General features: G+C 49.1%; 1 protein-coding gene across 2 annotated transcripts in view; it reads left to right on the forward strand.

Moving 5' to 3' along the window:
* Positions 1 to 3,651: 3,651 nt before the first annotated feature.
* The window catches only part of LOC119442529 (luciferin 4-monooxygenase), a 55,908-nt gene continuing 32,862 nt past the window's right edge, over positions 3,652 to 26,697 (forward strand). The window contains exons 1-5 of one of the 2 annotated variants that reach the window (XM_049662218.1): positions 3,652 to 3,807; positions 11,043 to 11,182; positions 11,985 to 12,186; positions 16,188 to 16,291; positions 23,527 to 23,726. In XM_049662218.1, the coding sequence (XP_049518175.1) occupies positions 11,057 to 11,182; positions 11,985 to 12,186; positions 16,188 to 16,291; positions 23,527 to 23,726 (632 nt within the window). In that variant the 5' untranslated portion in view covers positions 3,652 to 3,807; positions 11,043 to 11,056. The remainder of the gene's footprint in view (positions 3,808 to 11,042; positions 11,183 to 11,984; positions 12,187 to 16,187; positions 16,292 to 23,526; positions 23,727 to 26,697) is intronic. The other variant, XM_037707438.2, reaches the window with a different exon arrangement.

Raw genomic sequence — 26,697 nt, forward strand, 5'->3', positions numbered from 1 at the left:
CCAAGGACTGATCCTTGAGGGACGCCAGAACCGACTGGAGCTGGAGGAGAGTCCGAGCCGTTAGCTGTAACATACTGGACACGGCAGGAAATAAATTCACGGATACAGTCAAGTAATTGCGGGCCATCATTTAACGCATTTAGTTTATGTTATAGCAAAGAGTGATTAACCTTATCAAAAGCCTCGGAAAAGTCTAAAAAAAATACAATCCACAATAAAGCATGAGGCAATATACACATGCAAGTTATCTGTGAAAGTGATAAGTTGAGTTTCGCACGAGAAAAGCTTGCGGAAGTCATGCTGCGAGGTAGAAAAAAAAAAAAAAGACTGCTACCTTCTTGAAAGTTGACAAGATGTGTAAAAATAATATTCTCAAAATTTTTACATGGAAGTGACATAAGTTGAATTGGTGAAAAGTTTAGCGGGGGATTAGCAATGTCAAAAGTTGAACTGTCCTGACTTGAAAATTGGCACGATTTTACTTATTTTCAAGTCTTCGGGTAAAGAACCTCAATCGTGCGATTGCGAAAAAAGACACTCCAGAATAAATGAGCAGCACTCTTTTGGTGTTTTTTAGAAACTTCATGTTAATCTGATCTACCTCACAAGTGGAACTTAGTTTTAGTTTGTCGATCAGTGTTGCAATTCCTACCGAATCAAAGACTATCGGATCCATGGGAACCTAGTTGAGCTGTGGTAGGTTAGGTATGTGATAAGGTGTTTCAGATGAACATGACTGAACGAAAGTATCACTCAATACAGAGGCGCCGAGGGCTGTAGGAACCGGATTATCAGATGGATAGGATCAAGCGAACTTGTGGACATTGTTTTTTACCACATTCCAAAAGCTTTTTGTGTTAGTTTTAGCATGTTTAGAAGTGTAGTGTTGAAAAATGAAAATTTGCTACATTTCAAAGCGGAAGAGCACGTTGAAGCGATTGTTTTGCACGATAAAATTAACCAACGAGAAACTTTTTAAGATAGTTTAGCTGTTCGAAAATAACGCTTCTTGTTGTTGGTAAGTCGGTTTATATACCTATTGTACGACGCGGTGCATAGTTATTTGAGAATATTCGTCGAATAGGTAGATATTTCTGAATTAGGTTTGAAACTGTTGTCTTAGACATATTCCAATTTCTCTATACTGACTGCTGGAATACATTGGGCAGAAAACATTAAGAAATGAAGCAAGTTCTTGAATAATAGCGTCATAGTTAGCTCTTCCGTAATCTCTAATAGTTTGGAACTGTTAAAACGTTTTTAATATTTTATAACTAAACTGAAAGTCAAGATGTCTTGGTCGATAAGGCTGGGAAAGTGGATGACTGTAGGGACGGTGTGATTCACTGACGTCACAACAAGGTCTATAGGTCTAATAGGGATGATGAGCACTGTGTGACACGTGTGGGCAATACAACTATATGCAATAGACTGAAATCAGTGCGAAGATTGATAAAATTATTACACTCGGTTGATGAGGGATTTGAAAATGGGTACACGATAGACCAGACAATATTAGTAATTTGGTTGAAACGGTCATGAAGATTTTCACTGAGTGCTGTACTACTCGATGGTGAACGGTAACAAACACCTATAAACGCTTTTTTAAGTTCGTACTCAAAGAATGCCACACTGCTTCCAAATCACTAGTAATAGGCACACAAAAAGAACCAAGGTTTTCATTTATTGTGAATAGTACACCGCCATCAATGGAATTAGTGCGGTTACTGCGATACATTTGGTATTTTTATGACAGTATAGCATTGCTGTGTTCGACACCTTGGTGGATAACCACGTTTCAGTAATGGCTATGGTATCAGCCGTTACAGTCATCAATTAGACTACATAATTCCTCTCTTTTGGGCATTATACTACGTATGTTACTAAACAGTACAGCTAAGTCAGCCTTGCACGCTTTCTCTAGGCCACAACACCTTGCGCTTCCCTACCGTTTTGTTGCCTGTACCACACGTCCAGATCGAAGGGAAAGAGTAGACTGTTCGCTTTCACGGTTACTTGATGGGCGGATTTCTTGAACAGAATCATCATCCGCGTTGTAATAATATTTGTTTTCAACCAAAAGTTTTTTATAGCGTAACTTAAAAGGAACTTGAAGCCTTTTGCCGAATTCTACCAGTTTTTTCCTAGCATGGCGTGTTGCAGGGCCGAAATTTCCCCTCTTTGTGACAGAACTTTATTTGTACTCCGAGCGTTTCAGAATGATTTCTTCCTTTGTTTTATAGACGGCGAATTTAATGATCAAGGGGTGGTTTTCTTCCCAGTGCTAAAACGTCCTATCCTGTGTGCTCTTGCAATGTTGTCGCTCATTATATTAAGATTTAGCGTATCATTAATGATTTCCATCACTTTTGTCTCAGACAGCGAGGCATTCCCCGAGGCGATGGCCTGTATTCTGTAGAACACAAGATTTTCGCGGCGAGAGCGGTCTTCCGCATGACCAAGCGTTACACCAAAGTCATGCGACACTTTCGCAAAATTTTGCTCGGCTTCGCGTAACTCCTTCAGTTCGCTTTGCCAGTGATCGATGTTTGCTGTCTGGTTTTCAACCTTTTCAAGCCTTTTACTGATGTCAGAGATCGCCGCAATGACTGTTTGTTCCGCGACTTTAAGCTCAAAAATTGTGTCAGACATCTTGTTTTGTACATCTTCCATCTAATGGTCCTCTGGTTTAGGTCTTCAACAGTTATCACTGTTCCAGTTAAGGCATCAGGTTGTTCTTTAGGGGGACCAGGATTACTTTATACGTAGCCGCATAACATCAGTAACAATGAACAATACGGCGCAATAATTATGGGAGTGGGGCTTGTTGTAAAGGAAGTGCTATGCATTTCAAAGGCGTCAAAATTCCGCTGTAGCAGTCAATGTCGTTTGTTTCATAATGTGTGCTCGGACGGTTTGCATTTCTCCCTCACTTTTATATGCGTCTCACTTAGCGTTATAGGGTCCGTGGCCTACATTGTCCTTTTCGCACAGCCGTGAGAGTCAGCAAATATATGTAGAGCTTATTCATTTGCACTCTTGGAAACTATCGGAAGAAATGCAAAGGTTATTATCTGAAAAAATATTACTTATCATTACGGCAGGCATTCTGCCTTCTCGTATTTGATGAAGAAATATTGTGGCAAAAGTCATAAAGTAAGCTTTAGCGACGATAGCTGTCATAATAAAAAAAAGTAAAGGAAAAAAAAAGAACATTTCATCAGAGGGCGCCGCCGTGACGGCCACAATCGATGGAGCCAAGCAAACAGATGGTGGAAGCACATTAAAAATTTTACGTGTGCTTAGAGGGCTCGCCATCACATCTTCCAGAACGGATGAAAAAATGTTTTTTGAAATGCTATGACCTTAACTCCAGCGCAGAGGATCAATGTAGAGGTATTTTTATCACCCTGTACTGTTTTCCCTGAAATAGTGCTGTAGTTCGCTTTCACGGCGGTTGCCGCACCTGCTTTTGAAAACATCATGGCTCCACGTCCTGTGTGAACATGTGCACAGCATTCCATCCGCTGCTCGCAGCACAAGCAATCGCGTTCATGCACAAACAAAGACGCACAAACCAACGCATGCGTACTCATTCACCGGATATTCGTCGAAAAATGCCGAAAACAGCAGCACAGTGCTGTGACGAAGCTGGCACCCGCGGCTTTTACGCGTTATTTTGCTAACTTGGATCACATGATATAAGATCGGTTTTCTTGGGCGAGTCCGTGGGCGTAACAGTGAGCGCAGGTGGCCGAGTTACACGGCAAATTCAAGAAAGCACCATAGACAGCTGTCAAGACGTGAGTAAGCATTCTTGCTTTACATTAATTAGTTTCTAAGGTGAATTGTATCATCCAGATAGGGTCCTTATCTTTATCGCCCATGTTCAACAGGCTTGCACAGACACGCAAGACTATTATTTCTCTTCCTTCGTAGTCGGTAGGCAGGCGCACTGCCACGAACGGTACACCCGCGTTGGAATATTGGCCCCTTCGATTTGGCTGCACTTTCTGAACCAATTAACGAGAGTCGCCTGGGCCTTGCCACAAGATTTCATACCGTGTAAGTGCAGCGCTGCACCTTTTAGGCCTCTCCACAGCCACATTACATCTACATTTGCAACACAATTTATTGATTTCAAACACAATACATAAACAATTCATTACCATATGTCATGGCGCTCTTTGGCCAGAACTGGCCCTTGCGCCATTAAACTCCACATATCAATCAACCTGCGCGCCGCGTGGCCCTTACCAATCGAGTTGAAAAGGGCAGTGATGGACGACCTCTGTCGTGTGCTGCGGGCTGTTAGGCCTTTCCGCCGCATAGCCATGTAGGAGTACAAATAGTATTTTTTTTTTATTATCAGAGAAAGAGAGAGGCAGGGATGTTAACCAGGTTGAGCACGGCAGGCTACCCAGCACTCAGAAAGGGGGAGAAAATAACAGAGAAGTCCACACTTAGCACTGTTTACACCCAATCAAGTGTTCATCTTTGAGCCAATCCCAAGCGGGCATAAAGGCCGGTGCATTACAAGAACCGCCGGAGCGCTTTTGTGGCTTTGTACATGACAGACGCATGAAGCCACGGTCCCAAGATCTTTTCATCTAAGTGCCCTAAAGCTGTCCAAATGCACTCTTTTCGTCTTCGCTTGTTGGCATGTAACAGAGGAGCTGTTTTATCGATTCATCTGCGCCACAGTTGTTGCAATTATGACTTTCCGAAATCTGCATTGCGGTATTACTACGCAATGAAAACAAAGTGGCGTCCATGAATGCAATTTTTTCGTGAGAAGACACAACTTAGAAGAAAGCTATTCGGACAGAGGGAATTTAGCACTCTACAAGCCTTTACCAACGTGTCCCGATAACCAGTCATAAGTAGAAGTTGAGTAACTCAGGATACTTTTTGAAAAGCAGGCTTGCAAACAAATAGATAGACTGTTATGACAAAATCAGGATAGATTTACGTCCGCGCATCAATAATCATCTAGCGCCGCGCCGTGTTGCTTGATACCAAGAGCTTGTCGATGCCTACACTTCCTGCACTGCATTCAGATTTCTTCCAATAAGATATTCACGCGTTTACTGGTGCACCTAGATCATCAGAAAAATGCAAAGGCGTGCTCTAGCAGGTACTTCAAGGACCTGGGTTTGATAAAAAATATAAAAAATTTATTTTAGTGGGTGCGTGACATCTTATGTACATCGAAAAGAACCCTTCAAGACACCAATCCTAGAATGAAACTGATCGAATAAACGAAGGCAGATAATAGATGCAGATATTGTTTAACTCGTATAAGGAAAACGTTGATAACTTCAGATGCTTAGAACAAATGACACGAAGTCTGACTCATAGATGATCGTACTATCAGTCACATTCACCGAAGAGCAAGGCACTTGTAACCTATCGTACTCAGGAGAAGTTTGTTTGTGGCGATGGTCCATTATTTGTTTCAGCAAAAACAAGTTATTGAAGAACAATGAAATTGACGAGTTGGCAAGCCATTCTTTTTGCCATCGTGTAACTAGTGGACAATCTGTACTGACGATATCTGAAACAACACAAGCTGTGGTCGAGTACCAAACAGGAACTTTTTTTTCGTATTAGGCTGTCTGTTTGTTACTTGTTTATAGCCAACCACGATGTTCATGACCAACTGCTTTAACATTTGTCCACGCGATATCCAATGCACATGTTTACCTTAGACCTCAACAATCACATCGTGGAAGCAGGCATATTATGCAGCAAAACTAACCGGAGCACGAACGTGAAGCAAGGTTCGTAATTCGACACTTGCTCATAGGGGGCCAGCAGGCTAAGTACGTCGTCACATCCAACAAATAGATGTGGGTGTTAACAACTGGCCTGGAGAAACGCGTCATGGTTAATCAGCGAGGACCCGCTATGGCGTCGTAGTGGCTTTGGAATTGCGCTGCTAAGCCCCAGGGAGCGGGATCAAATCCTGGCCGCGGCGGTCACATTTCGAAGGAAGCGAAAGGCAAACACTCACAGGCACTCACTCACACTCGCACTCACCTCCACTCACTCACACTCACTCACAGGCACTCACTCAATGAGAGGCTGCGCTGGGCGCGAGGAGCAGAGGCGATGGGTATTAGAGAAGGTATTTCTGTGCGACGCGCCCTTTCGGATAACGCGCAACGCGCAGAGCTGCTGCAGACGCCGTCCGCGTTTCCCCGCGTTCGCGCGGAACGCACGCGGTGTCCGTGACTGCAGCCGGTGCCTCTGGCGGCGGCTCTGCAGGTTTCGACCAGAGTGCTACAGTTTCGGTTTCATTTTATTGCGATAGCAATTATATGGACACTTCAACCGGATTTCTGCCGTCGTCGTCGCCGTTGTCGTCGCCGTCGTCGTCGCCGTGAGGTTCCGTATAGATAAAATCTTCGCCGCGCGCCGTATGCCCCAGCGGAAGCGTGCGGGGACGCGCGCTATCACGGAGAGCGAACGCACTCAATTTCCCACGCGCAAGCAAGGAAGCGGAAAGCCATCGCCGGATGGAGCAGGGGGGGCACTTCTCTGCCAACAACCGCGCTCGTCGCTCGTCCGCACAGTCTCTTATCTCTCCCACGCGCAAGCAAGGAAGCGGGAAGCCAGCGCCGGAGGGAGCGGGGGGGGGGGGGGGGGCGCACTTCTACTCTTCCAACAACCGCGCTCGTCGCTCAACCGCACCGTCTCTTATCTCCACACGGCTCTGACCTTTGTGCACTGTGCATTCGCCGCTCAGTTTCTGTTGAAGCGATAGACCGCACGTACCTTCGCCCGCTGCAGCGTATGGGCTTGCTGCCAGCGTTTTGACAGTCGTTGTCTGCAGTCATTCAGTGTGATCTATTCATGTTTGTTTGTGCGCGCTCACACCACGCTTGTTCATTCAGTTAGTAATAGTCGGGCCACATTTTCCAACGCACGCTACACATGTAATGCTGCCCAGATCGGCAGTGCAGCGCTACAGGTGTGTCCCTTCGCACGCGCTGCCCACGGGAAGCGCTTCTCATCAACACCACCGTTTCACACGCGCCTTCTCGTGGTCATCGAGTCTCTCTCTCTTCATGTCGGCCTACTTACGCCGCAGCACACCTGCTTACTTAATCAGCTCATGTTTACTACAATTTATATTGCTACCAAAGCCGCTCACCTTACATCGTATGACATTGCTGTGTTGCGATCGCATTCATTGCTTCGCCCTTAGGGCGAAACTGTGAAATTTTTTCTATATCCTTCCGTTTCGTAGCGCAAGTTTCGCCACCCTGTAATAGCGGCTCAATAAACAGCACCAGTCAGTTGTAGTGTACGACCCCAAGCGTTCGGTCGTGCAAAAGGTTCATGTCGTTGGTGTCAGTTCCTCAACTGGACACTCGTCGAGTAGCGTCAGAACTCGCTGCCTCTTCTCACCTCGCAACGTTTCAATATAAGTTCGTGTTGTCGATCTGTGTTTGCTTGTCTTTACGCAATTGCATCACGTGCAACACAGGCACATGTAACACTCGTAACACCCGGTGTAACTAACACAGTTTCGCTGTTACACCATCTTCATGGAGTGAAAGGGAGGTATATATTTTTATTTTTGTTGTCAAAGTATTTCGAAACACACGAGAATGAGAAGCCCGGTAGGAGCACCTGCACTGTGCCAGGAAGGTTGCACGGGGTACCTTTCACGCTGCATCAGCTAGAAAAGCGATCGCCAGGTCTCGCTGAAGAAAAAAAAAAAAAAAACATTCTGCGGCTTAGCTCAGCTAACCCTGGATATGCAAATGGAAAGCTTGGTTTAGCCTGGTTAAGTCTTGGTTGCACTTGGTTAGCCTTTGATTTAGCTGTAATTATTATACTTAGATATACACTCATCGATATAAGCGAGGTATAAATTATAAACCGACAAGTCCAAGCGTTTTGCGAGCCGAACGGCTAGCTCTGCCTCATTCTCCGACGCTAGCTTCGCGCGCTTGGCATACCGGACCCTCTCCAGTGAAGCAGTTGGCCGGGCGAAAGACGCGTGTCAGACGCCGGTAAGACGCCGCGGGGTGGTGTTGCGTCTGGCGGTCCCTCGGGACAAAGGAGGCCGGCGCCGACTCAGACGCGCCAACCTGGCGCCCTTTCTCGCGGCCGAGAATTGTCACCTGGGACTGAGGGATTAGCAGTTGGTCTCCGGGCTACCTCATGCGTGGCTAAACGGCAGCGTCGCCCCTTGGTGCGGTCCCGTGAATTACCAGCGCCGCCCGCACCACGACGACGCTACGCCGACTGCTGCCTTTCGAGACAGCCACCGCCCTACCTGGTTCCGCAAACTGACCACTATGGAGAGGCGAATCTTGAAAGGGGCCCGCGTCTGGCAATCCCGGGGGAACGACATCAACGTTCGGTTCCCAAGGTGTCAACCGCTGCCTGTGTTCGGGGGCGACCTAACAAGATTGGAGGTGGAGCCCGGCGGGAAACGACGACACATCACGTGCGGGATATGGCCACCTGATCCAAGATGCTGATTGGCTAAAAGAACTACAGTGTGTTCCCTCGTCGAGTGAAAGAGGGAAACGAAAGGGATAAAACAGGGGACTTGAGTGTTGTGAAGGACGCTTGAGGCTTGACCATGTAGAGCACGCTTGACGATGTAGAGCACGCTCGACCATGGAGAACGCTCGGAGATGTAAACGCTACCACATGCAAAGATGTTAGCACGTAGACGGCTCCAATATCATGGAGCCCATCTTGTAATATACCATGTACAGTGTATATAAAACAATTTTCTAATCTCCCTGGATATCTCCTCCTCTCGGCACCTGGCACGGCACCACACATGCAACCCTTCGTGGACCCTCGGACATCGACCATTCGCAACAGTGGTCAGACCATAGAGAAAGAAACGCTGCCAGCCAGCCGCGGCGTCAGCTGCGGCGATTGCTAGACAACGGCTCAGCTCGCGGTGCTGCAAACCGCCCACAGCGAAACAGCGAGAATGCGGCCAGTGTAGCTTTCGCTTCAAAAGTGATGTTTTATGAAGGATGCTGCCATCAGCGTTTGGGCATATCGCTCCGCAAAAGGACACCGAAGAGCAAGAATACAGTCAATATGTCCCATGGGCCCAATCTGAATAATCTCGCGGAGTTGTTCTAATCGTTGCGAAGAAACCACGATGCGCAAGCACACACACGTCTTTTACAAATACAGCGCTTTCCGTGCACGTAGAAAATGTGCAAATGCGGCAGGAAAACCAGCAGGAGGCAATGGACGAGTTTCGAATTGACATGCATGACCTCCGTGGCAGCCATAACTGCTGATCCCGGAGGCCCAGTTTTGAGCGCTTATCGCTCCGCTTGCCTGCAATGATAGCTATAACGCATATTATGGGCGCATAAAACAGCCTTTTAAATGCAAATGCGTAAATATTTTTATGCTTACCCAACGAGAAAACTTTCCGTCTGTCCCGTAAGACGACCGCTTCCAAAATGAAGCCCAAAGCAGCGAGTGACTTTACCTTCGTGCGGCCTGTCGCTTCAACGCGAACGAAGAGGCGTGAACACAGTGCCGATCACGAAGGTCTCAGCACACGCCGCACCCTGACGCTCTCGCTTTCAAGATATGAGCCCGCGCCTCTCCAACGCAAAGCGGCGGAAAACACAACGCACGCAGCTATCAGCAGTCGGCACTCTCTGTCCGCCTCGCAGATCACTTTCAAGATACGGTGCGCGCGGCCGAGCCAGAGTACGTTTGATCGGTCCGTGCTACCGCCGGAGTCATTTGATCACGGTGCATAAAGGTTCGATACGGATGGAGAAGGCACTAACAAGCGATAACGGCTTTTTTATGATCGGAACGTCATCAGCGCACCTGGCGCAGCCACGTACAGTAATTTGTTTGCGTTATCAATGCACAGGCGACACTCCACACCAGTTCGTGGCGCCACAGCGCTGTCGTTTGTAATGGCCGGAACAAGTATCGTAACACTGATAATGACACCGGGCTGCGTGGAGATCAGCAAGTGGCACAATACTTACGCATACTTAGAAAACTCCCAGGGGAGTATCTGCGTGATTTTTATTGCGATAGCAATTATATGGACACTTCAACCGGATTTCTGCCGTCGGCGTCGCCGTCACCGTCGCCGTCGCCGTGAGGTTCCGTATAGATACAATCTTCACCGCGCGCCGTATGCCCGAGCGGAAGCGTGCTGGGACGCGCGCTATCACGGAGAGCGAACACACTCAATCTCCCACGCGCAAGCAACGAAGCGGGAAGCCAGCGCCGGAGGGAGCGGGGGGGGGGGGGGGGGGGGGCACTTCTACTGTGCCAACAACCGCGCTCGTCGCTCGACCGCACGGTCTCTTATCTCTCCCACGCGCAAGCAAGGAAGCGGGAAGCCAGCGCCGGAGGGAGCGGGGGGGGGGGGGGGGGGGCGCACTTTTCCTCTACCAACAACCGCGCTCGTCGCTCGCCGCACCGTCTCTTATCTCCACACGGCTCTGACCTTTATGCACTATGCGTTCGCCGCTCAGTTTCTGTTGAAGCGATAGACCGCACGTACCTTCGCCCGCTGCTGCGGCGTATATATGCGCTTGCTGCCAGCGTTTTGACAGTCGTTGTCTGCAGTCATTCAGTGTGATCTATTCATGTTTGTTTGTGCGCGCTCCCACCACGCTTGTTCATTCAGTTAGTAATAGTCGGGCCACATTTTCCAACGCACGCTACACATGTAATGCTGCCCGGATCGGCAGTGCAGCGCTACAGGTGTGTCCCTTCGCACGCGCGCTGCCCACGGGAAGCGCTTCTCATCAACACGACCGTTTCACACGCGCCTTCTCGTGGTCATCGAGTCTCTCTTCATGTCGGTCTACTTACGCCGCAGCACACCTGCTTACTTAATCAGCTCATGTTTACTACAATTCATATTGTTACCAAAGCCGCTCACCTTACTTCGTATGACATTGCTGTGTTGCTATCGCATTCATTGCTTCGCCCTTAGGGCGAAACTGTGACATTTTTTTTTAAAGCTTAAACTTCCGGTCTGTACTGATGATGTTTCTTTCCAGCCGCTTCGTTGAAGATGCGAGCACGGATAGAAGCCGGCGTTGTTCACTCTCCTTATCCGTATTGTCCGCCTGTGCATGACACATCTTTCTATGGATTTCTCATGGAAAGGCTTCTGACGCATGGATGCAAGACGGCACTGGTAAGACAAAGAAACAGCTTGGAGAACAGAACTGGCAGGCCTTGCGAAGAATGTGTGCTAACAAATCTAAGGCTACAACAGGGGGGAATCACAAAAGGCAGCCAAGTTCGATGAACCCAAGGATACCATTTGGATACCAGTTTTCTGTTTTGAATACTGTGAAGATGTCAATACATGAACGAGGAAACGGTAGCGGGGCTTTATAGTCAGTATTAAATCTTCTCTTTTTTCTAATTCCGTCTTACTCTTGGCCAATCCCCGACAGTTATGCGCCATGAATAGAGTGAAGATAAATCAAACCAAACTTAAAGTAGCGCTGTTGTGCGGAGCATTGTGTACGCTGAGAATGTGTGGGGAGGGAATTTTTCCTCAATGGACCTGCGGAAAAACATGCCACAACCAAGCAGAGATAAGTACGTGTGTACTTCCTGTTATTCTTGCTTCATAGCTAAGCCATGCTTACATCATAGTACATACACTGCTTACTTAGTGTCGCTACTGAAGTAAATGAACGTCTGAAGTCTGCACGAAATGTGCTTTGAAGCTGAATCTTGAAGGCTTCAAAAAGCGACGTAAGACTTCAGATATGTTTGCCGAGAAAGGCGATCTAGAAGATAACTTACAAAACAACGACATTTTAAGAACCAATGAAGAATTAGTGCTACGCTTTGACGTGCCACTTTTCGCGACTGATGTCCCAATGTAAGTTTATTGCTTTATTTCTAGCTGTGACTTGAAACCACGAAACTGTCGCAACGCTACAATTTGTACGCGGTGACTGTTACCTACATCTTTCCCCCAGATATGCGGGCATGACAAGGTAACGTATTTGGAGCTACGGGACAAACTACGGCTTTGTGCGGCTTGGTACCGGCGTCAAGGCATCGGCAAAGGCGACAGAGTCTACGTGCATGTCGACAACTCTATAGAGAGTTTCGTCGCTGTGTGCGGCGTCCCGTTGACGGGAGCCACTTTGGTTTCATCGGACTGTTTGTGGAGTGAAGGTGAGAGAGCAAGATTGCGTGTAAGGACGTATGCTTAGATAAGGCAATACTTGTGACTGCAAAAGATAAATGTCAGGTATTTCAAATGCATCGGGATACGGAACACGAGAAGGAAGGAAAGGTAGTGAGGTCAATCAGACGAACGTCGGGTCTGCTACCCTACACGGAGGAAAGGGTGTAAGGAGATGGAAAGAACAAAAAGAGAGGGAGGATGGATGGTACTATCAATGTGAACACGTGCGGTTGTCGATTACATCACGCCTACAATCGGTCACTGACGCCAGTCAATTTAATGAACCATAGCAATGCCCGCGCCCCTTTGTAAGCCTGTGACGCGTGTTGCTAATACCCAAGAAATTTTGTCTCTGAAAATGGTCTGCTACCTAATCGGTTCACAGTCCGAAGAACATCGCGTTCGATGTCATGATGATAACAAAAACACAACGTGCTCGATCGTATCTTCATAGTTGCGTGAGTCACAGATAGCTGTCTGACATTCAAAAAAAAAAAAAAAAAAACTGTCAGCCCTTCCACTGGAAGAGATGGAAGGAGATGGAAGGCCAGCGAAACTGTACTGTGATGGGAATTATGTATTTCCACTTCGAACGTGGAAAGCGCTTACAGAGTGTTGACTCTTCAAACTGCCGAGCTATACACTTTAGCGCAAGAAAACGGCCACCACATCACATTTCAGTGGATTCCCAGTCACTGTGGTATACACGGCAACGAATTGGCTGATGCCGAAGCGAAGAAAGCACTGGAAGAACCAGAGTCAATGCTTGCGATTCCTTTTTCAAGAGCGGACGCCAACTGCCTTCTCTCCAGTGTCATCCGAAAACCGACAGAAAAGCACTGGGACAATCCGGATAATCGACACAGACGACTGCAGAGATTGGACCCTACCATGAAATTTAGGCTACCACCGAAAATTCAACGCAGCTGTGCCAGTCTTCTGCACAGACTAAGGCTGGGGGTAGCGTTTACGCGCGGATACGTTCACCTCATGCGACGCACCGAGTCTCCAGACTGTGAATTGTGCAATGTCAATGAGACTATAGGTCATGTGCTTTGTGACTGTCCTAGGTACGTGCAAGAGCGTCAAAGGTTGAATAATGACCTTACGCGTCTCGACAGCCCACCGTTGTCGGAGGACGTTATTTTAGGCCCTGGCCAGACGCTCAATCAAGTTTCAAGGCCATGCAGGCGCTACTGAACTTTTTAAAAAGTACGGGCCTGGACTGTAGGCTTTGAGCATGCCAAAGTGCTTGCCATATGTTTTACATCCTCCTGCTCTCATCATCGTCACCCATCATGCGCCTCTTTCTTCCCTCTTTCTTTCCCTCTTCCCCTTCCCCTAACGCCGAGTAGCTGGTTAGAGGAATTTACCTCAGGCCGACCTCTCTGCATTTCGCATCATTAAACCTCTCTCTCTCTCCGTATTTCCACTTATGACTATTAAGATGTGATGGTGTAATTGGTTATTTGAACTATTAAAGAATGAGAAAAATTGGAGGACGCTTAAGCTTCGCCTTTAAGTGTAGAACGCGGTAGCGTTATCGGGAGCCGTTCGCATCGCATCGTTCGCATACGGCAAGTAGGCTTCATTCACTGCAACACTGAACGTGGGAAAGCCAGCGTACAGAGACCAAGCTTACACCGATCCCCTTAATGTCGGCTTCACTTTTGAACTGAAATGCACTGCTGAAAAGACGTTTTTCCAGGGGAAATATAAGTGATCTTACATTAAAATGTGAAGGCCCTAGCACTTTTTTTATTACTTTATTATTTGCTATTGCCCCGACGCACGCAGGTCTGGTAGAAATGCTGGAAAAGGGGTTTGTGTTTGAGTTTCCTTGTAGCAGAATTAGGTTTTCTCGTACATTCAAATTACAATGCGACACCGACTGGTAAGCAATCCGACGGCGAATCCGACACCGAATGGTAAAGTCGTACTTTACCATTTTTCTGACGGATTTAACTGTGAGAAATTCAGTTTTTGTTCACCAAAACCTTGCACGACGTGGAGGGCCTGCGCGGTCGATGTGGTTGGATGATTTTCTCCGCCACCCGCGATCACACGCCGGTAGCCGACGCCAGATTTTCTGCGACACGGGGCCCTAAACGGCGTTAATATATGATCCGGTGGTTTTCATTTATTTAGTGACCACAGGGACCATGGCCTTATGGTCACTACGGTACACCGCCATAAGGTGTACGGCAAAGGTTGGCACTTTCTTCATAAACACGTCGCCAACGCCACGCGTGTTCGGTGCGAACGCGGGCAAAACGCCGCCGCCGTCGACAACAGTTGTGCGCGTTCTTTGTGTGACCGCACACAACCGCTGTCAAAACGCTGGCGGGAGCAAGCGCGCTAGCCGCAGCGAGCGAAGGTTCATGCGGTCTATCGCTTCAACGGAACCTGAGCGGCGAAAGCACAGCGCATACAAAGGTAGGAGCCGTGTTGCAGATCGCTTTCAAGATACAGTGCGCACGACCGCCCGGCGTCGCGAAAAGTACAAGTTGCTCGCAGAGCAGAAGCCGCAACCCCTCCCTCCCGCGTTGCCTTCCCGTTGTCTTCCTTTCACGTGGGAGATTGAGTCGCCCGTTCCTCTTGTGCCCGGTCGCAAGATACGCATTTGGTGCCACAGCTAAACGTCGCCTCCCCTCCCTCCTTCCCGTCCCCCCACGGCCTTTCGCGCGATGGAAGAAGTGGCGTTTGCTCTCCGCCGTGCGTTCGCTCCCCGTGAAAGCACTGCGCCCCTCGCGCGCTTTCACTCGCACATACAGCATACGGCCAATGAGAGCTTTTTTTCTACGTCCGGACGTGACCATCGAAGACTGAGCCCTTAACAGCTTCGCTGTAAAAGAAATGACTAGGCTTTCAGTAAAAGCCGCTCCTAACCACAGGCGGCAGAGTAAACTTGCATAACGCCGGGAGAAGTACGGTGGAACTGATGCTTCAATGTAGGATCAAGCCGGTGGAGACGAAAGCTCGAGACGATCGGGGGTTCCACGAAGTTTCAGTCTTGTTTTGAGCAAATCAGCGAAGACCCTTCACCGCGTCTGTTCCTGACCAGGATATGGGAACTGTCTGCGTTCTCTTTAGCAAAGACAGAAATTCATCAGGCGTGAATGTACAAGACAATATTTTGGAACTCCAGCTATGTTGATACGAAAGGTTGTCGCATACGTTTGGGTTGAAATTTGTTCATGGAAGGGAAATATCAGTGTAATCTTACGCAGACACGCTAATCTTACGAAGACACGCTTCGAGCTACAAAGACCGAACCCATGCGTGACTTGGTTGCCTGCGAGTTGCGTTTGTCATAAAATTGCATTAGAAGGCCGTGCAAGCGTTATTGCGCTTCTTGAGATCGACCGGCCTTTGTGAACGCCTGTCATTGGAAAGCGTTTTCTGTTACCTGTTCGTATCTTTTTTTTCTCTCTCTCTCTCTCGCCCTCTCTTTGCCCTCTCTCTAACGACTATTCTCCCCACCCCTCCAGTGCAGGGTAGCAAACTGGGAACTCGCATCTGGTTAACCTCACAGCCTTTCCCCTCTCCATCTTACTTTTTTGTAAAATAAACGACTGATTCGAAGTGTTGCTATGGTTTCAGGTGTAATGCACGGGAATTTCCTTCATCTGACCAGTACAATAGAGCTATACCCAAGCTAAGACAGATGGAAAACCCACGATTTTGTTTCGAAGAGCATGCCATTCGTGGTTTATGACCTGGCGACTGTATACGCCTGGCAGCACTGGATATGATGACTGTGTAGATAAATATATTAAAAGATATATACCTATATTCGTTCTTTTTAGGCTAATATACACACGGCCATTATTAGGAGGGGAGCTGTTCGGTGGGGTAGCGAAGTCGGCGGATGACCAAGCATTTACAGTATAGGCAAAATAAAACAGAACAAACAGAAACAGACGATGACCAAACTGGCAGAAATAAGTAAGTTTCGCTTTAATAAAATCGTGGCTTCTTTTTCCAGGTGAAATACTTGACAAAATAAAGATGGCCGCTGTAACCCACGTGCTCACGGATGAGAATCACGCCGAAATGTTTACTCGGATCAAGAAGTCTTGCAACATCAAAGTGCGTAAACGAGATTTCATGCGCTTTACCTTAATTCCCCGTTTTTCGTGTTTATTTTGAGCACAAATTAAACAGACACGGGACTTCATATTTCTTAAGTGCGTATTTCCATACCGACTCTCAACGCGCCCACGCCGCCGTCCTAAAAACCTTCACAAGGCTGCGTCAACGATATTACTGGCGTTGAATGTATCGGTTTGTCCAGCAGTACGTTCGATCATGCACCGCCTGCCAACAAAGCAAATCTCCCCACTGCGCCCTACTGGCCCAGTGCGGAGGCTACCGTGTCCTGCTCGACCATTCCACCACGTAGGCATCGACCTTTATGGCCCCCTCCCATACAGCGGATGTGGAAACCGCTGGATTATTGTTGGTGTTGACCAGCTGACGCTCTACGCCGATACCGCGGCTCTTCCCGCCGCGACCGCGCGCGACGTTTCGATGCTCATATTTCGCAACTTCGTCCTTCGACACGGTGCTCCTCGAGAACTACTCAGCGATAGGGGTCGTGTCTTCTTGTCAGAAGCGGTACAATCCCTCCTTCGCATGTGCCAGATCATTCACCGAAAATCGACCGCGTATCACCCCTAAACGAACGGTCTCACGGAGCACTTCAACCGAACACTCGGCGACATGTTTAGGATGTATACGTCTCGTCCGACCACACCAATCGGGACGCCGTACTCCCGTTCGTTACGTTCGCCTATAACAGCGCGACGCAAGCCACCACCGGTTTTTCACCTTTTTTTTTTCTGTTGCGGACGTGAGCCTTCGTGTCAACTGGATACTATCCTGCCCTACCAACCTGACGCCTCCGAGTGCACTACAATTTCACAAGTCGCCCGATATGCTGAAAATTGCCGCCAGCTGGCTCGTTCGCTGACCAGCGAGGATCAGGGGCGTCAGAAGGCAAGACGTGACAGCCATCAGGCCATGCACGCCTTCCCTGTCGGTTCTCTTGTTTGGCTGTGGATACCGCCTCACACCCCTGGCCTTTCTTCTAAACTTCTTGCACGATACCACGGTCCCTACCGGATCATCGACGCCTCGTCACCTGTGAACTATATCGTTGAGCCCATCACACCATCGCGGGACATTCGTTGACGGGGTCGCGAGGCAGTGCATGTTAACCGGCTGAAGCCATATTATGACCCCGTCATCTTGTCTGCTCCCTGAGTCGCCAAGTTGGCTCCGTTTCACACCCGGGGCCAATGTAATAACGCAGATGCGCCTCGTGTTTTCGGTAGCAGCTCGAAGACGACGTCGACGAGCCGTTCTGTGATTGCCAGAGAGCTCGGGCTGTTCGCTCTGCTGCTAGGCTGCTGCTAGACTAGACTGATAAATATTGTTACGTAGGAAGACGGCAGACGAAAAGCTATATACAAGTATATTTACAAGCAAATGCGCCGCACTTGGCAAAGAGGCAACAGCCCGCACTAGCCTCTAATCTTAGTCGTCGTCTTCACACTGCTCGCCTCTTCGTCCAGGCAAATACTGTTCCGTAGCACTACCCCCGGCGGCAAAAGCGCCGTCTCGGAGCGATTAAAAGCCGAACTCGGAAGCAGTGTAGTAGGCCTTGAGCCTACTGACGTGCACGACATCACTAGATGCCAGAATAGACGGCGAGGTCGAACTGACAGGTTCAATTTCGTACGTTACAGGCGTCACTTGGCGCAGCACGCGGTAGGGCCCTGTGCATCGCGAAAGGAGCTTCTCTTGAAAGTTCGACGTGACGAGAGGGCGACCACAGGAGCACGAATGCAACAGGCAAAAACTGTATCACGGTGGTGGGCGTTGTACTGACGCTGCTGAGTGGTTTGTGAGGCCGTCAGTCGAGTACGGGCAAGCTGGCGTGCATGGTCGGCGAGGGCGATGGCGTCGCGCGCATACTCGCTTGTTGAGATCGCAGCAGGAGGAAGTGCCGTATCAAGGGGCAAGGTCGGTTAGCGACCGTACAGTAGATAAATGGAGAAAGTCCGGCGGTGTTGTGCCGGGAAGAATTATACGCAAATGTGACGTAAGGAAGGGCAATGTCACAGTCGTTGTGGTCCTTGGAAACGTACTTGGACAGCATATTGGTAAGGGTACGGTTTAACCGTTGCGTCAGGCCATTGGTTTGAGGATGGTATGAGGTAGTCAGCTTGTGTTGAGTGGAGCAGGAACGCACAATGTCGGCGATAACTTTCGACAGGAAGTTACGACCACGGTCAATAAGCAGCTGTCGCGGGGCGCCATGAAGCAAGACAATGTCACGCAAGAGAAAGTGCGCGACGTCAGTGGCGCAACTGGTAGGGAGAGTCCGCGTAATAACGTATCGGGTGGCGTAATCAGTTGCGACGGTTACCCATTTGTTCTCAGAGGATGATGAGGGAAAGAGGCCGAGGAGGTCACGAAAGAACGGTTCCACAGGGACGGTGATGGGCTGGAGATGACCGGCGGGTATCACCTGAGGTGTTTTCCGACGCTGGCAGGGATCACAGGCAGCAATATAGCGTCGGAGGGAGCGAGCGAGACCAGGCCAGTAGAAGCGGCGGCGGACGTGGTTGTACGTGCGGGTTACCCCAAGATGTGCTGCAGTGCAGTCATGCATTTCAAAGAGCACAGTCCGTCGTGGATGTTTTGGCACGACAAGAAGATCAGATCCGTCAGGGAGGAAGTTCCTTCGGTACAGAATGCCGCCCTGGAGGGCATATCGGCGTCGGTAGGTGTAGAGCGCAGACGCTCGATGAGTGCTCGCAGCGATAGATCCCGGTACTGCTCATCGGCGATGTTAGCGAAGGCAGACACAGAGAAAATACCATTGGCAGTACTACTGTCGGCGTCGTCTGGCTCGTCTACCGAGTAGCGGGACAGGCAGTCAGCGTCCTTGTGTAGTCGGCCACATTTGTAGGTGACAGAACAAGAATACTCTTGGAGGCGTAAGGCCCAGCGACCAAGTCTTCCTGTAGGATCTTTCAGTGAGCATAACCAGGAAAGCGTGTGATGGTCTGTGACAATGGAAAAGGGTCGACCATATAAGTATGGGCGGAACTTCGCAACCGCCCAAACTAGGGCCAGACACTCACGCTCAGTGATAGAACAGTTGCGCTCCGAGGGTGAAAGGAGCCTGCTGGCGTAAGAGATAACACGGTCGTTGTCGTGCTGGCGTTGTGCCAGTAATGCGCCAATTCCGTGGCCGCTGGCAACAGTAAGGACTTCGGTAGGCGCATAAGGATCAAAATGGGCCAGAACGGGAGGCATTGTGAGAAGGTCGATTAGATGCGAGAATGTAGAGGCTTCGTTATCGCCCCACTGGAAAGGGGCGTCTTTTTTCAAAAGCTTGGTTAGTGGTCGTGGTATGGCCGCGAAATTTTTCACGAAACGGCAGAAGTACGAACAAAGGCCGATGAAGCTGCGCACATCTTTGACACACTTCGGAACAGGGAAGTGCGTAACAGCATGAATCTTGCCAGGGTGTGGTTGCACTCCATTCTCGTCAACGAGATGTCCACGGACGGTAATCTGGCGATGGCCGAATTGGCACTTCGATGCGTTGAGTTGCAGACCGGCTCGACGAAAAACGTCCAGGACTGCTGAGAGGCGCTCGAGGTGCGTAGCGAACGTTGGAGAGAATACTATAACGTTGTCCAAGTAGCACATGCACGTGGACCATTTGAAACCATGAAGAATGGAGTCCATCATGCGTTCAAAAGTGGCAGGAGCGTTACATAGACCGAACGGCATCACTTTGAATTGATAAAGACCGTCGGGTGTTACAAAAGCAGTCTTCTGGCGGTCTAGATCGTCCACGGCAATCTGCCAGTAGCCGGAGCGAAGGTCAATACAGGAACTAGCGAGCACCGTGGAGGCAGTCAAGGGCGTCATAAATCCGGGGTAGGGGATACAAGTCCTTTTTGGTAACCCTGTTAAGGTGCCGATAATCCACGCAAAAGCACCATGAGCCATCCTTTTTTTTGTACCAGTACAACAGGTGACGCCCATGGACTACACGACGGCTCAATAATGTTATTGGCAAGCATTTTGCGAACTTCTGCGTGAATAACTAGACGCTCAGCCGGTGACACTCGATACGGGCGGTGACGATAAGGAGGGGCATCGCCAGTAATAATGCGATGTTTAACAGCTGTAGTTTGTGCCAAGGGACGATCGTTAAAGTAAAAAAATATCGTGGTAGAAAAACAGAACGCGGTAGAGCTCACGAGCGTGCTCGGACGGCATGTCGGGCGCAATCATTTTCTGTAAGTCGGCGATGGTACAAGTTGCCGACTGCGATAGTAGAGGAGGATCGGCTGAATTGTCATCTACTGCAATAGATGCTGCTGAGTGATCCTCGCATGAGCAAAGCTGGGCCAGAGACACCCCGACGGGCAGCACTTGTGTCGTCAAGCCAAAATTGACCACTGGCAGGCAGACGCAATGCGCCGTAATAGATAAAACTGTATGAGGTATTGTGATCCCGTGTGTAAGGAGGACGTCTTGAATGGGATCTGCAATGTAGTGACCATCGGGCACTGGTTGGGACGACACTAAGTCAACGTAAGTCAGTGCCGAAGGTGGCAAGCGAACGAAGTCGATGGAACTGAGGCGACTGGGGTGTGGTTCAGCGGGATCCAGAACAGTCAGGTCAAGGCGGAGAGTACTGGCGGAACAGTCGATGAGAGCAGAATGCGCGGAGAAAAAGTCCAAGCCGAGGATGATGTCGTGGGGACAGTGGGCGATGACTGTGATAGCACGATAGTTGAGCGATCAGTGAAGGAGACGCGGGCGGCACACATACCAATTACGGGGGCTGTTCCGCCATCGGTGACACGGCCAACAGGCGTCGTGACGGGTGTGATTATTTTCTTCCGCCGGTTACGAAGGTCAGCGCTCATTACCGATAAATGCGCCTCAGTGTCTATCAGAGAAGACACAGAAACACCGTCGACTTGCACGTCAAGAAGGTTCAGATGAGTGGGCAACGTCAGTAGAGGATTTGGCGGCGTAGGGAGCAATGCAGCGTCACCTCGAGGCGCTGCATCGTCTAGTTTTCCGGCTGGGAGCGGCGTCCGAAGGAAGTCGGCGAATAGGGACGACGGGGCAGGGGAGAGCGAGATTTTCGTCGTTGGGGAGAAGTCGAACGAGAATAGGGGCGGTTCCGGCGCAGGAGAATCAGTGGTGGCATTATCGGAGCGTGCGGCATGGGGTCGAGAAGGGCTACCTGGGCGAGAGTAGGCAGTATCAGTAGACCGGGTCGGGGAACTCTAGGGACTGCGACAGTGGCGAGAAATGTGCCCGATTCGACAGCAGTGAAAACAAATGGGCTTGTCGTCAGCAGTGCGCCATTCAAAGATGGGTTGCGGAAACGTGGTGGGTAATAAGATGTGGGACGGGGCGGAATCGAATCCGGGTGGGCATCAGGGCGATGGGCCGAGCAGACGGTGTGAAGACCAATGTTTGCGAACTCCTGGCTGGACAACTGCCTGGATCAGGGAAACCCTGACTGCAGGTGCGTTGGAGGAGCTGGAGTCGAAGGCAGCTGGATAGGCGGCCTCAATCTCACACCGGATGATCCTGGTAACATCACCAGTGTTGTTGGGACGCGGAGCGTCGGCACAGGAAGATGTCGCTAAGGTATTGGGCAGACGGGCAAACTGCTGGTCGATACGTCGGCTTTTAGGGAGTTCCAGGCGGCGGCACTCTTCTATAACTGTATCCACCGTCGCCACGTTGTTGAAAACGAGCAAGTTGAAGGCGTCATCGGCAATGCCTTTGAAGATGTGGGAAACCTTGTCTGGCTCAGTCATGCGTACGTCAACTTTGCGGCACAGAGCCAAGACGTCCTGAAGGTACGTGACGTAGGGCTCTCTTGAAGTCTGTACACGGCCGAATAACGCTCTCTGCGTGGCAAGTTGGTGACCGTAGGGGTTGCCGAACAAGTCTTGGAGCTTTTGCTTAAGCGAATCCCAACTGGTGAGCTCATCTTCGTGTGTCCGAAAACAAACTCGATGTGTGCCACCGAGGTAAAAGACTACGTTGGCGAGCATGATAGTAGGGTCCCACCGGTTATTGCGGCTGAAGTGTTCGTACAGGCTGATCCAGTCCTCGACGTCTTCCCCATCTTTGCCCGAGAATACGCCAGGATCACGGGGAGCGGGGAGAGCGATGTAGGTCGTCGAAGTGGCAGCAGGTGTCGGAGCCGGCTGAGTCGAGCTGTCGTCGCCGGGAGCCATGACGGAAGGCTCGACGTACCGTCCACTGCGAAGCTTCGTGACGAGGTACAGGGAACGTCCACCTCCACCATATATGTTATGCAGGAAGACGCAGACGAAAAGCTATATACAAGTATATTTACAAGCAAATACGCCGCACTTGGCCGAGAGGCAACAGCCTGCACTAGCCTCTAATCTTTGTCGTCGTCTTCACACTGCTCGCCTCTTCGTCAAGGCAAATACTGTTCCGTAGCAATATTTAATTAAATCTCATTACAATATATATATATATATATATATATATATATATATATATATATATATATACAAAGACAAGTAGTACAACTGGTGGTGGCCTCCTCCAGACCACCATCAGTTGCACTACGCTTCTCAAAGAGGCAAGACGCCTGTCGAGGAAGCTCCTGAACAACACTTTGTAATCTCGTGAACGTGGTTTAAATAACGTATTTGGGACTTCAAAGAGGGGTGACGCAATGCGAACGCATTTATCTCGCATGTATCGCTAAATCGCCATTGGATATCTTGTTTGAACCGGTACCTACTGCGATGGTGGCAGAACTGCTTGAGCAGAAGCAAGGAGAGGAGGTTATAAGTGAAGAACTCGTTCTTCCCGAGGTTCAGGAAAAGGAAGCACTTACAGAAGAGGTCGTCGTGCTCTCCTCCGGAGCGATAACCAAAACTAATACATTATCACTTCGGTTGTCCCTTACTACGCTCGGCCACTAAAAGTTATCATGGATCGTCTGCTCACTGTTCTTTTTTTTTTTCATTTGTGGTTAATATTTCCCTCCCCATTTTCACGAGGAAGGAAACGTACCTGTTGCCTTCCTCCGAACGTCGGCGTTAATCAAGGCATCTAAAAGGTTTCGAAGATGTGAGCCTTTGAATGGTCATAATTGGGACTGACCTACTTTTATAGAAGTTTTCACTCACTATGGCCAGTTAGCGGATGTCCTTTAGGATAAGTAATTTATTCCGTGCTGACCTCTTGTCCTGTTTATTTATGTTATTATCCTCGAGCAGGATATGTTTCTGGTGGGTCAGAAAAAGCCAGGCTTCACCAGTGTCTGTGAATTCAACGACGAACACCAAGAACCCTTCGATGACAAGGAACTTCTCGCCGGCGGTAGCCAATTCGTGGGATGGACAACGGGCACAACGGGCGCACCTAAGTGCGTTCAGTGGACAGAGAGCCTCTTCTTGGGAAGTATTTTGGGCCGTGCGTAAGTATGTGAATTATTTCGCCTTTTCTTGCATTTGTACAACTACCTCCAGTCGGCAGGAGAGCCCCCAAAGACGCACTATCGTGGCATGTGCTGCAGTTTAGCATCAGTAGCCTGACACGGATGGTTCTGACAGCTAAGCGCGCAATCGACAGAGAGAATGTGAGGGGGCAAAAATTAAAGCCTGCAACATTTAGCTACATGAGTCACAATTGCACCACTTTTGTGGCGCATTTCAATTGTTTTTGCAGCGCGGGCGCTCGGAGCGCCTAAAATGGGGGCCGTTTCCTGTGGTCCAGAGGCTTAGCATAAATGCTTCTTCGTGATTTCCCGATGAGTCCTCGATGAATCCAGTTTGGAAAACTAGCATGGTCACAGCGTCCTTTGCTCGTTTCGAGAGCACCATAGGAGACCCTCCTAGGGCTACCACTGGCGATGTAACCTTATTTGGTTCGTTCATCTCCTTGTAGTGAAGCAGCGCTAAACCAAATGATTCCCTGCAATTCAAAATGCAAAAAAAAAAAAAACTCGAATCTACAACTCTCCAAGAATTCTACAGTGAATACTGTGCAACAAGCGGCACAATAAATGGCTAGCCACTCCTGTGTTACCATGAGAGGTGGGCAAATGCCCTCATTTTTTTTTCCTCCCTCACCTTTACGCCGCAAGTACCGTCCGCACGTTGAAATATTTGACCGCACTCTCTTACCCTCATCCTCAGCGGAAAAACTTTACCCGCCCTCCCTCATCCTCACGCTGAGAGGGCTATCATCCTTCTCTCACCTTCCGTTTTCTACGATTTCAAGTGAACCATTTGCTCAACCTGCGAGCTTAGTTTACAGCTCTCATTGTCTAGTACAATTCCTATTGTCAAAGCATGCCACACTGCTTTGCTTTTGGGCGCTTGACCATAGGTCGGCAACATAAACTGAGCTCACTCAGAGTCACTTCCAAATTATATTTCTGGCTTAGAGCCCGCCCGAATTCAGACTCACCTAAATCCTACTCAATCGGGATCACTAGTACGCAGACTCATGAGAACTATACTCAGCCAGGCTCACTCGGACTGAGACTCGCCAAAATTCTACTCAGCCGGGTTCACTCGGATTCAGACTTACGGATTAAATACTACTCAGCCGGCTCACTCGCACTCACTCACCAGAACGATTATCAGCCAGCCTCACTTGGACTCATACACACGAAAATTCTACTCAGCCGGTGTCGCTCGTACTCAGACTCGCCAGAATTACTCATGAGTATTATTATACTCAGCCGGAAAGAATGGGACTCGAATTCCGCAAAATTATATTCAGCCGGGTTCACTCAGACTCACTCAATCGGACCCATGAAGATCTTTTAGGCCCACAGATCTCACGAAATGATACATTCTCTTGAATTGAACATATATCAATGAAAAAAAAAACATAGCTTCACACGAGACGAATATATAGAGATAGCAGAGGTGAAGAAAAGCGAAAATATGCAACACGATTCACTTACCTCGAAGGCCGGCAAGCGCGGACTAGATCGCTAGCTTCGCGTTTGGTCTGAATCTGGCAGGCAGGACAACACCGACCTTGTGGCCTTCTTCGGGCCTCTTGTCGTTTACACAAAGCTTGAGAAGGGTTAACGGTAACGCATTTCCGTCAGCTTAATGTATTGATCGACCATTAAATTTTTAGGTGATTGCAAATATTCGAAAGTTTCGAATAATCAATCGAATATTGTGCGATTCGATTCGGTTTTGGAATCCAATAGTCACTATTCATAAGTACGAATATATTTCGAGTAGTCTTATAATATTTCTGAATCGTCAAATGTTCTCAATAAAACATGAAGTTGGAGCAAAAGTGCAATGAATTTTATCCCCGTGGTTATAGCGAAGTCACCCAGTAACAACGTAACAATGTGAAGTGTCAAGCAGGCTGCGTCGCTCAGGGAGCCACATGAAACCAGCTAAAGAGGGATCATTCGCAATCTCCGAATAGACTTTTACATGGAAACAAATTACATATACATATATGATCCTTATGCTCCATTTGTGTTTTAATAAGCGAGGCACCGTAACTTCCATTGCAATCGCAGAAAGTTTATCAACTTATTAATACTAGTATGCGAATATTGTTTCGTAATAATGGTGAAAACAGGCGTTCATTATTCGAAAACCATTTAAAAGAAAAACACCGCATATCCACGAAGTGAATGATGATGAGTGGACTAAGCACCGGCCGGGGGATCATTCGGGCAAAATGCGGGAAGCGTTCTCCGGAAGCCGGAAGCTGGCTTCCGGTTCCGGCTTCCGGAACCAGAACCGGAAACGGAAGCCGGAGCGTGGCGTACATATACTATATATATATATATATATATATATATACATCTATACTGTACATGTGTACAGTTACAGTATATAAAGCGCTTATATAGCCCTTGTGCACCGCAGCGCCCCTAGCTACGGACGAGAAAGAGAGAGCGCGCGTCGGGAACGAGAGAGAAAGAGAGAGCACAGCTGCGCCTCGAGCGGGAGCGGTGAGTACTAGCGTGGCTACGACGGCGCGACAAGGGACAAGACTCGACCCTAAGGAGCTTCGCCCCTAAAATGCGGCCAGCTTGACCCTAGCGGTGCCAAGTCTGAAACAACAGCGGAGCTGGGCGACGTTCCTTAGTAACTCGTTGATGTAGACTTAACGTGGCTTAACGTGGCTTTTCTAGACAAGCTTGGGCTATCAGGGCAAGGCTAGGCTATCATGGCAAGGCTGGGCGTTGTCGCTTGGCTTGATTCTCGCGTTCTCGGTATTCCGGATCGGCTCGGCGACATCGCATATCGGTGGCTTTGTTGGCGAGGTAGGCTGGATCGGCACGAAGACGGCGATTCCTTTCCCGCGTGGCTTGAAGGTTCTTCTCTTGTCGGGCAGCATCTTCTTCCGGCGTCAAGGTGCGCTTAGGTCGAGCCATATCTCGGCAGAGCCGAGAA

This window comes from Dermacentor silvarum, chromosome 2 (assembly GCF_013339745.2).
Source record: "Dermacentor silvarum isolate Dsil-2018 chromosome 2, BIME_Dsil_1.4, whole genome shotgun sequence".
Classification (NCBI taxonomy): Eukaryota; Metazoa; Arthropoda; class Arachnida; order Ixodida; family Ixodidae; genus Dermacentor; species Dermacentor silvarum.